General features: G+C 40.4%; 2 protein-coding genes across 2 annotated transcripts; one reads left to right on the top strand and one right to left on the bottom strand.

Annotated features, from left to right (window-relative positions):
* Window positions 1-113: 113 nt before the first annotated feature.
* Window positions 114-1,537, bottom strand: timm8b (translocase of inner mitochondrial membrane 8 homolog B (yeast)). Its single transcript, XM_023428425.2, has 2 exons — window positions 1,319-1,537; window positions 114-535 (listed from the first exon to the last, which is right to left on the bottom strand). The coding sequence occupies exons 1-2, from the start codon at window positions 1,418-1,420 to the stop codon at window positions 368-370; spliced, it is 270 nt and encodes an 89-aa protein (XP_023284193.1). The 5' UTR covers window positions 1,421-1,537; the 3' UTR covers window positions 114-367.
* A 1,880-nt stretch (window positions 1,538-3,417) lies between these two features.
* sdhdb (succinate dehydrogenase complex, subunit D, integral membrane protein b) lies at window positions 3,418-10,631 on the top strand. The gene is made up of 4 exons (XM_023428473.2): window positions 3,418-3,529; window positions 4,753-4,863; window positions 7,741-7,891; window positions 10,333-10,631. Exons 1-4 carry the CDS (start codon window positions 3,481-3,483, stop codon window positions 10,496-10,498), a joined length of 477 nt encoding a protein of 158 aa, XP_023284241.1. The 5' UTR covers window positions 3,418-3,480; the 3' UTR covers window positions 10,499-10,631.
* Window positions 10,632-11,138: the final 507 nt, after the last annotated feature.

Genomic DNA, 11,138 nt, shown 5'->3' on the forward strand with positions numbered 1-11,138 from the left:
GAATACGTTTTCTGAATTTGTTAGTAATTTGTCTATTTGCATGTGTTTTGTGAAGGTGCAGTGTGTTGAGCTCTCAGGGCCACCGTAGATTAGTACATGAAGGATCACAGATATGATGGCGAACACCAATGTACTGTGTCAGTTTACTAAATGTCATATTACATGATTTCTCACAAATAGGTACCTGCAACGACAAAGATATAGTTTCCCATTTTCAAGTCATTTTGAACCCCCTATGCACCAGTCCACAGCATAAACAGTAAGTTAAAAAAAACAAAAAACATCCTCTTCACATCATCTTCCATCCATAATTCTAAACACTTTATTTATGTCATAAATCAGTCCTGTCGGCATCTGTAGTCCATTATTAATGACCGCCCTTCTGCACCATCTGTGTGAAGCGGTTGGTGATGGTCAGCGTGGTGTCGATGAATCGCTCCACACAGCTCACCAGACACGTCTCAGTCCTGTAGTCCAGCTTCGAGCCCGGACTGTCCACACACTTGTCCCAGCAGATGTCAGTGAAATTGTGCACCTGGAAATCAACACAGAAGATGATTAATTAATTAATTAAGATGATTTATACAATTCTGGGATGAATCAATCACGATACAGTTGGCAGAAAGAGTATGGTCGTGTTCATTAGCGTTTTTGGGCCAACAGTGATCCCTGACTGGACCTAAAGCCCGATTCTACCTGTTGTTATTTTGACATTTGAGGTTGAGTTGCAGTTTCAACTAGTCATTTTCATAATCAATTATTTCTTCATGAGCTTTTTGAAACACTGAAGAAGATAAATTATCATATAAGCTTCAGTAAAGTGCAACAAAGAACTGGATTTCCCTGTATGGATCCATATGCCAGATTGAGTATCACCACATCTGTCCAATCAGTGAGTTACTGTTTACATCTCTTGGTTTGTTATAATCAATGTGAAAATGAACCAGAAACACAACTAAAAAAAGGCAACAATGCATATTTCCAACACAATAATGTGTACAGATAATAAGTGGACAATTTGATGTGACCTTAGCATATTATCAAGCTACATATGACAATATCAACAGAGCTTAGTGTTGGTGTAGTGTAATAGTGTAGTCAATTAATTCAGCTCAGTTATAATAAAAAAAAATACAGTGAAGATGTTGTATTTTAGCCAAGAGGCAAATAAACCCTAAACCTGTCAAATCTTCAGGGGAGTTTGGTTGAATTCTCCCCCCAGGAGAGCGGCTCCTCACGGGTCTGACATAGCACCGGGTTGTGGCCTCGCTGGATGCTCCGGGACCGGACACACGTTAGTTAACGGTTAGTTACAAACCTGGGCCTGGAACTGCGCTTTCTGCTGCTCCACGGCGATCATCCGCTGCAGCTCGGTCGCTTCCGCCTTTTCCGACGCGCTGAAATTATCAAAACTGTCCATCGCGTCGAGAAGTCGTTACAGGAAAAGGTCTGTATCCCTGACGGCGACGTGGTGAGGTGAGGTGACCTTCGTTTCCACCGCGACTGAGCGCTGTAATACCGCTGATATACAAATTATAAACACTTCCGGTCTTCTTCTTCTTCGTCTTCTACTTCTTCTTCTTCTTCTTCTACGTCATCATTGGCGGATTGCAAACCAGCTTAAAAAGTGCTTACCGCCACCCAGTGTGTCGGAGTGTGCACTGACATGAAGTCACACAGTTAGTTAGTTAGTTAGTTAGTTAGTTAGTTAGTTAGTTAGTTAGTTAGTTAGTTAGTTAGTTAGTTAGTTAAATTTAGTGAAATAAAGTCATAATTTTATGAAAATAAAGTCGTCATTTTGAGAATAAAATCTAAATATTTCAAGAAAAAAAAAGTCATTATAATAATAAAATCAAAATTCTATGTTTTATGTTTTTGTTTGTGTGGGAAAACTGCCAAAGCTTAACCTTCAACAGCCCTTTGACGTTGCCTGGACCAGCCACTATGACTCACAATAATAAAACCACACATAATAGTTGTCCAACCGAAATTGTCCTCAAGATCATAGAAAGACATGAACAAAGTGTACGTCGTATATCCACTAAGAAAGCTCCAGAGTTTCTGTATTACCACTTTAAAATGTGACATTACTTGCAATTCAATTTGTTTTTCTACAAAACGGGTCGGGAGATCCGACATTAAACTCAACAAACATGTGTCGCAATGTCCCGCCCACAGCAGCGTCTGATTGGTTATACATCAGGACTAATAGACTATGCGCTGAAGGCTGCTGTGCACACAGACAGGGAGAGACTAGAGCAGCTCCAGTTAGCAGGTGAAGCTGTGCCTTAAGTTAGACAGCAGACATTACTGAAGATGTAATAAACATCACAATCCTCTTTACTCAAGTCCCAACAACACCAAACCGAGCAAGCGAGAGAGAGGGAGAGAGAGAGAGAGGCTAGTGCTTACTGCTAAGCTAAAGTAACTAGCAGATCTGAACAGCATGTAAACAACTGCTGAGTTAGTGAAGGTCGCAGAAAGGTAGCAGGGAGTGTTGAGTGCTGGAGCAGAACAAGTGTAAGTTTAAATGTCAATGCTATTGCATTGCAGGCACATAATTAATGGTCAGATATTTAGCCTGTGGGAGTTTCATATCTGCACAAGTGTTATGTTAAGTGTTTGTCACGCTTACTTCAAGAATCAAACAAGTAATGTTTATATTGTAGACTAGAGCTATCATAGATTTGTCTGTAGTCTATGAGGAACTGTCTGTTATATGGCATGACCTTATTCAACCTTTCTGACTGATAAGACACAACCAGCATGCATTGTGTTGGTTCACCTCAACTCAAAGGAGTCATGTCATTTGTAAATCGGTGCGTTTAATGTGACGCAAAACGTGACGTAAACAAAGATATTCCACAACTCAAAAGAATAAAGAGAGTTGACTCAAAAGATTTAAAAACATTACATTACTCTCATAAATTATCCTGCTTGTCTAACATAATAGTAATAATGATATTATTATCTTGTCCCCCCTGGTTTGTTTATATACAGAAATAAATGCTTGCTTACTTGGGGCACACTTGTTATATCTGATTCATTAAAATTCATTGAAAAAAACAAAAAAAAAAGACACTTTGAAGTTTAGTTTATATCAATGATGAAGAATATTTTTTGATTTTAGATACTAATAAATTGATGCTCAATGATAAACAAAAAATATGGCTAAAAAACAAATATGACAAAATTCTAACACAACTCATAATTAAAACCTACCTCCAAAATTGCACACAAACTGTAGAAATATATTATGTATATATTTATACACATATATATATATATAATATATATTTATATATTATATGTAAAATCTGTGACTAACTTTTTATCCCAGCTTTTTACTTCACCATTTGTTTCAACAGGCCGTTAACACTGTGAGTTGCTCTTCTTGCCGAACATCCAACATCTTTGTGCCGCTGACGACATCAACAACTACATCCGGGTAACTGTGGTGACCTTGGTTGGACGATCATCATGGCGGCTATCGTCAGGTTGAGTTCTGTGTGCCGCAGAGGAGTTAAACGTAAGTACTCCCGCCTGTTCTCAGTGTTTTACTGTTTTTGAATATATCTACTTGTTCTAAAGTAGCAGGCTGATAGCGGCACATTTTGACAGAAGGGACGTCGAATATTAGATGTGTACGAACAAGTCACGTCCGGCAGAGGCTAATTTCAAGTTCACGACTCAAGTTAAGCACAACTATACTTTCATTATTACAGCACTACCAGCATTACACTGGTTAACGTTAGTTAGTGGCTAGTAAACTACGTTTCCCAGACGTTTGAATAGTGATGCGCATTGATACTTGCTGTCGTCATGACATCGGACAGCCCGACTGTGACGCTATAGCACGTATGCAAAATGCGGAAGTTTGAAGTTACATACATACAAATACATTGAGAAATATGTTTTTGACTGTGGAAATCAACTGATTCTATCTATGTGGAAACCAGTTCGTTTATCCACCCTGGCTTTCTTTTTTTATTTTTTATTTTTGGGGGCTGTTGTTTGTTTGATTTTACAATAAAAAGTTGCAGCATTTTAATGTCCAGCTATACATTTAAAAAAAATGTTTTAGTATTTTGTAGTATAGTCAGAATGCTAACTTACAAATAAAGAATAACACAGCACATCATACATAACAACAGTAGCCACAGTCACAGATAAATTAAGTGCAAGGTAGTGTATCTCTATTAAGAACAAAATTATATATACATATTACAGTACCTTTTGTGAGAAAAAAGGGAAATGAAATACACAGTATGGTGCTTTACATTGAAACTATACATTTTTTTAAAAGGTGAAAAACAGTTTGCAGTTCAGCTTAAATGAAATTATCAGATATTAACCGTTTACCCTATTTTTAAAGCCGCATTTGCACCCAAAATAAAAAGTAATAGTTTTAATCCTGTGGGACCTAAATCCTATTTGATGTTGCTACTATAGACAATAGTAGACACATAGAAATAAATTGTGGAGGAAAAACTAACTGTGTATGTCATGTTGATAGATAATGTCAGGCATAGCATGAAGAAGAATATGTTGCAATGTAAATGTTTGACTTCTGTGTTGTGTTGAGACATATTAAAATGACATCCATACGACATTATATGTATCTATAGTAATACATTGGAAGATAGTCTTATGGTTTCATGTGTGAGCTACAGCTAATTCTGGGTAAACTGTGGTTGAATTTCATAATTTGTCCCCGTTTGGAAATGTCTCCTTTTGTCTTTTTCTCTTCAGCTCTGTGGTACCAAAGCACTTTGTTGTCCAGACCGCTGGTTGTACCTCACAAAAACCAGGAGCAGCCCTACCTGCTGACAGCAAGGATTCATGCATCACAGGCTCTGTACGGTCAGTGTTGACAAGGGGAAGTAGAAGGTAGAACATACAGTACACACTGGGAGTAACAACAGAGAACAACAGGACAGCCTCATAGTTAATGCTGCAATAATCAGTCGACTGACAGAAAATCCATCTGGAACTATTTGTCTTTGAGGGTTGGACTGTTGGTCAAACGAAGACATTAACGACCGCACCTTTGGCTCTAGGAAACTGTGATTGGCTGTTTCACTGCTTCGTTTTCTTTGGAATGACAATTAATTGACTGATCCTGAAAAGAGTCGGCAGATACAGATAAATCACAATGAATAAAATCAGTTGCAGTCCTACCTACACTTTACTACTACATATATGTCAGTACAGCATGTTGTGAATGAGACATCATTAAACCAAATAATCAGTTAGTGTAATCAGTGATGGCAATTTGTTGAAATGATCAAAGTCCATCAGACTGCTCTGGTTTGAACAGCTAAGGCTGTCTGATGGAAACTTTTTAGTTTAGTTTTTTCCAGTGGGGTGCATCATGTGGTTTAGCTGCTTCTTGCAGAATGACGTGTGTGTAACCAGAGAACACAGTTTTTTCCGGTTCGACATTTGCAGATGGCTGACAGCCCCGGTGGTGGACCACTGGTGTTGTGTAGCCCAGATATAGCGCCCAAAATACCTAGGGCGGTGGCAGTATTTTGACACCAGCTTCATGTCAGGGTGAAGCCTAACGCTGGCAGGTTTCATTTACTGTTACCCATCCACCATTCAGGTTAGTGGGTCATTTACAGTGATGGAAGGGTGGAGGCTTTCTCTGGAAGGCCAGATGTGTGGACTGAGGTTAGCTTAAACTTGTTTACTGATTCTCAATAGAGAATAGAGATTTTTTAACTTTTTGTCTTAATTCACACACACAGTGACAGGGAAAAGTATGTGTTCCCTTTGGAATTAAAATGATTTTCTGTATTAACTACATCATAACTACAGACAAACACAAAGTTCTTAAGCTCATAAGACACAAACAACTATAATTTTTTGTGTCTTTATCGAACACAACCACGAAACATTCACAGTGCTGTTGGGAAAAAGTAAGTGAACCCTTGGATTTAATAACTGATTGAACCTCCTTTGGCAACAATAACCTGAAACCAGCTCTTTGAGTAGCTGCTGATCAGCTGATCAATGTTCAGGAGGAAGTCTGGACCAGTCTTCCTCATAGAGCTGCTTCAGCTCAGACAGATTCTCAGGATGTCTGTGTAGCATCTCTACTGGATTCAGGTCTGGGCTCTGACTCCAGAAGGTGGATTTTCTTCTCCTGAGCTTCAGCAGGTGGACAGACACCCTGACATCATCCTGGAGGAGACCTTGATAAGCAAAGCCCCAGATCATGACGCTCCCTCCACCCTGCTTCACCTCTGGGCTGATGTTTTCATGTTGGTCTACGGAGCCCTTTTTTACAACACACGTTAGAGCTGCATGTTCTTCCCAGACAATTCAACCTTCTTCAGTCCAGAAAACATGTTTCCAGTCGTGTCAAGCTTCTCTTTGACAGACCTCAGGTGCAGTGATGTTTTTATTTGGAGAGCAGCAGCTTCCTCCATCGTGTCTATTAATTTGCAAATGAACAGATGTTAACCAGCTCCAATGATTCCTTTAAGCCTTTAGCTGTTACTGTCACAGACTGTTTGTCTGACTGAGGACTGAGGAAGCTCTAAACTCCTGAGATGACTTTATTTATAATATATCTATAATTCTTGATTCTAAGTCTCCTGAGATCTTTCTTGTGAGGCCTGTTTCACATCAGCAGATTTCTCTTGTGAATAAGAAAGAATCTCAAAATGTCTGAGTGTTTCTAATAAGTCAAAGTGTCTCTAACCCCAAACTGGGTTCATTGACTGGACTGGTCCGATAACTGCTGACACCAGTTAGCTTCTTTTGTTCCAGCCTAAACTGTGAATGTTTGAATGATGTTTTCAATACGAACAAGAACAACACAATAACTTGTGTTATTAGTTAAAATAGATTTGTGTTTGTTCATAACTGTAAGTTAGACGAAGATATCTGAACATATTTTATGACAAATTTACACCTCTTACCTCTCCTTGCCACTGTGATAAATTGTGTTTATACTGCATATGTGTCAGCAATACCACAATGCACTGTTGTTTGTCGGTCACATCTGTCAAGCTTAAGTTTAGATAGATATATATTTATACCTGCAGAATGATGTCACCACCAGAAGAAGATAAACTGTAATAAGGTCAAAGTACGAACTGTGAGTGATAATATATTGCAGAGATACGTTCATTTGCTTCCTTGTTGAACTTCAGGTGATACTCATGTGTCTGTCCATCAAATATGAGGCAACAGTGAACAACCTGGTCCAGCACATAAACTAAACACCACTGTGTTGTTTTGCTCCTGTGCTTTTGAATGACGTAAACAAACAAGATGTAACATACTAGTAAGGTATTCAGAAGTTTTGGTGTGAAGCCACATCAGGAAACCAACTAAAGGTTGATGAGAGGCTGAGGTCGGGCCTGGTTTGATTTGTCTGACACGCTACTGAAAAGATTTGCTGCCGGTCCAAAATATGAGAAAGAGACAAAAAACCTTACAGCGACGATAATCGATCACAAAACATATTAGTAAATGAGCTTCAGAGGTGCTGGCAGGTGGATTAAGTTACTTTTGAGAGCCAGAAAGACATAAAACCACTACAAACAACAGATGAGTCAATTTCCAGTTAAAAGTGATGCAGCTGGTTGGGACCGTTATCTGTCCATAGTGAGCAGTAGTTTCACATTCTCTCTCCCAGGTAAAGGGAACCAGGCTCCAGTCACATTAAATATCCAGCTTGTGGTCAGGCCCTGCTGACAGTCTGCTGTGTCTCTTGCTCCACAGCGGGATCTGGCTCCAAAGCCGCCTCTCTGCACTGGACGGCCGAGCGAGTGCTGAGCATCCTGCTGCTGGCCATGGGACCCGTAGCCTACTTTCACCCCAGTCCTGTCATCGACTATTCCTTGGCTGCTGCCCTGACACTGCACGGCCACTGGTAAGACGAGCCGGCGCCAAACCTGAGCCGCGGCTTCTTTATTTCTGAAGACAATAGTTTAATCTCACATTCATGCATGCAATATTATTTTTATGACGTTAAACCATCTACATTCCCAGGTTTCAAATTACGTAGTTTCACTTCCTCTGGTTGGTTTGTGGTCAGGATAGTCGTTGTGAGAGTTACTGTTCTTGTGTGGAACTCTACATTCAGCCAGGGGCCAGCGTATTCTGAAAGTTATTAAATACATAAATCTGACCGTCTTGAAAGTTATAATGTTCAATTTTAGTTGAAACTGTTTTACAGAGGTGTTGGTTCAACTTCAGGGTCCTTCTGGGAGCTGAGAGTTGTTTCCAATTAGGACTGGGTTAAATAATCCGATATCGATTCATAAAACCCGAGATCAATCTTTTAACAGACGTCTTTTACACTCTCCTGTGGACGTGTGAAACTGTCTGAGGTCTTTTTAAGCGCTTGAAGATCTGAACATCACCAAAGTGGATGTCAGGCAAGAGAGCTGATAAAAACAAATGAAATGGTGAATGTTGTCATATTGACATTTAAGGTGTATTGATTGATTTCCAATCTTTTATCATGCAAAGATGCCGGTAGCCTCTGAGCTGCTCAGTGAATTAAAGGGTTAATTAGTAAAGGTGGAAAGACAGAAAACATCCTTTCATTCATCATTCACTCTTTTGACAAGTTCCTTTTTCTGTGATGCTTTTACACAGAAACATGACGGAGTCGGTCCGTTACACTTGTGCTGCTGGAAATAAAAGCTAGCTTAGCTACGTTTTCATAGCCTAGCCTGTTAGCTTAGCTTGAGCTCTGGCTGCCCCGCAGCTTCTGGATGTTTCCAGTGCGGCTTCATTTCCTCACGTCAGTAAATGAATCAGAGGCAAAACTCAGCTCTATTTCCAATAATATTTTGTGCAACATGCTTGTTTCATTTAGCGAAAAGAGAAATAATAGAAACACTAAATTCGACGGTACAACAAACTGGAATGATCAGTAAATGTGAGTGACACACAGACTTGACCTATCCTGGGAAAATGCAAACATGGAGGGAGGTAAATTCCTTCATCACATGAGGTCCTCAGGGACTTGTAGTCCAGTGCGAATTGCTTAATTTGACTTGACCTCACCTCTGTGGTCGTAACACCAACAGGTTGTGATTTAACAGGGTATGAATGAAAGTTCTTTGAACCTTCCACAAACGTATTTCCCAAACGTCTCTACCCAGCACAGAGATTTAGCTTGTTCACTGACCTTCACCAGACACGAGGCAAACTTTGTGCCACAGGTTTTTGGTGGTGGGGGTTCAGCCATCTCACCGTAGCTGTCAGCAGCTGTTAATTCAGCTTCGGCTCTGTTTGCAGACTTGAGAAGGCGGCTTCAGCTTAGCGTCACAGCGATGTGCTCCTCCATCAGTTAGAGCGCAGACTAAACGGCGTGGCAGGTGTGGGCCGCAGATCAGGCCAGTCGTGACTAATGATAAGTCTTCTTAAGCGACGTCTTTCGGGGCAGCTGGGTATCTCCGAGCCACGCCCTCTTTGACCACAACCCAGTCAGACGAACGCTGCAGTGTCATCTGGCGTCGTCAGCACCGCGGGTCCAAACATGAAAAGATTGGAAAGCTTCCTCTGCTCAGCCGGTCCGGGGGATAAGCAGAGTCTGTGGCTAATAGGATTTTATAACGCTGAGGAATGTTGGAACGGAAGAACAACCTGGTGAACATGGCTTCAATAAGACATGACAATGTTTGGAATTAGGTCGGAAGAGGAGGCAAAATTAGTGGTTTAACTAGTTTAAATAGTAATAGTAATGACAGCTAACAACATTAATAATTATCATTATTAATTAGAGTAACTCTTAGCAGGTTTAGCAGCAGGTGTTAAACAGGATCATGGGGGCAGTAGGTGGTTTGCAGTTGCAGGTGCAGACTCTACAGCTGCAGCTCTGTGGCCAATTAAAAGCTGAATTATACAGGTATGATTTCAGTCGTCGTTTAAAAAGGTTTCTAAAAGATACAGGGAGCCGATGTAGAGAGGCCAGTACAGGAGTAATCTGCTCCTTCCTCCTCGTTGTTGGTGACAGTCGAGCAGCAGATTCTGAATTAGCTGAAGTCTCCCAATCGAATTCAACTCCCACTCATGTGGGAGTTGAAACTTAAATCAGAGTTTTAAAATGTTCTTCCGATAAAGCTGGACTCGCCAAAGTAATCGCTGTGGTCTAGGTCATGCGGCTAAAAAGAGATGATGAAGCAAATCAGACGGAGAGGTTGTAAAGAAAACTGTCACCATTAACGTTCTGCACCTAATGTAGATTTGAGCTCTCAAGGATTTTTATTTTTCAGGTATTTAATGTCTGATAACTGCGCTTCAAGAATCAGTTTCTGTCTTTGCTCATCGTCTCTGTTTGCATGTGTTTTTGTGTGGTAGGGGTATCGGGCAGGTGTTAACAGACTACGTTCACGGCGACGCAAAGGTCAAGATGGCCAACGCCGGTCTCTTCCTCCTGTCCACCGTCACCTTCGCCGGCCTTTGCTACTTCAATTACAATGACGTCGGCATCTGCAAAGCCATCGCCCTGCTCTGGAGCAAATGAGTATGACTGTGGACTGGGGAAGCTTTGGGACGACCTGGACACTGGGACGGGATAAATCTGGTCCTGGCTGATTGTAAAAAATTCAAGGTGTTCTATGTATATTCTTATAAATATATCATGTTGACAATTTTGACAGTGATTCACATGTGTGTAATTGCAAATTTAATGTCTATCAGTTCAGGCTTGGTCTTTGTATTAAGTTCTTGCTCATGATGATTGGGGACCTGGCAACCATCGTCTTAAACTACATGTGGGAGATTAGCTTCTGTTTACGTTCAGTGTGGACTAAATTTAAGCTGCATTCCCCTGTGTACTTTGAAACTTAAGCAACAAGAGTTATTAAATATGTCACTACCAATTCTACAAATAACAGATATTCAGTATCCTGATTTGTAACTGTTAAATTTACCGGGGACATGCATGTTTTCAGCAAAATGGCTTCTGATTTTCTTTGAGGTCTTACAGGATAGTAAGGTTATTTTTTCATGTTCAGGTCCTGTTTGTGGCTGATTTCTTAAATGTATTTTGTTTCAATCACAATGTAAACATATACAGTACTACCTTTTTGCTCTTTAACCCATCAGGATTAACAGGGCAGCACTACATATATGAACAGTTCACACCCTCCACACTCACACCC

The sequence above is a fragment of the Seriola lalandi genome, unplaced genomic scaffold (assembly GCF_002814215.2).
Source record: "Seriola lalandi dorsalis isolate HSWRI2012SDOR001 ecotype SW California unplaced genomic scaffold, Sedor1 jcf7180002054875, whole genome shotgun sequence".
Lineage (NCBI taxonomy): Eukaryota > Metazoa > Chordata > Actinopteri > Carangiformes > Carangidae > Seriola > Seriola lalandi.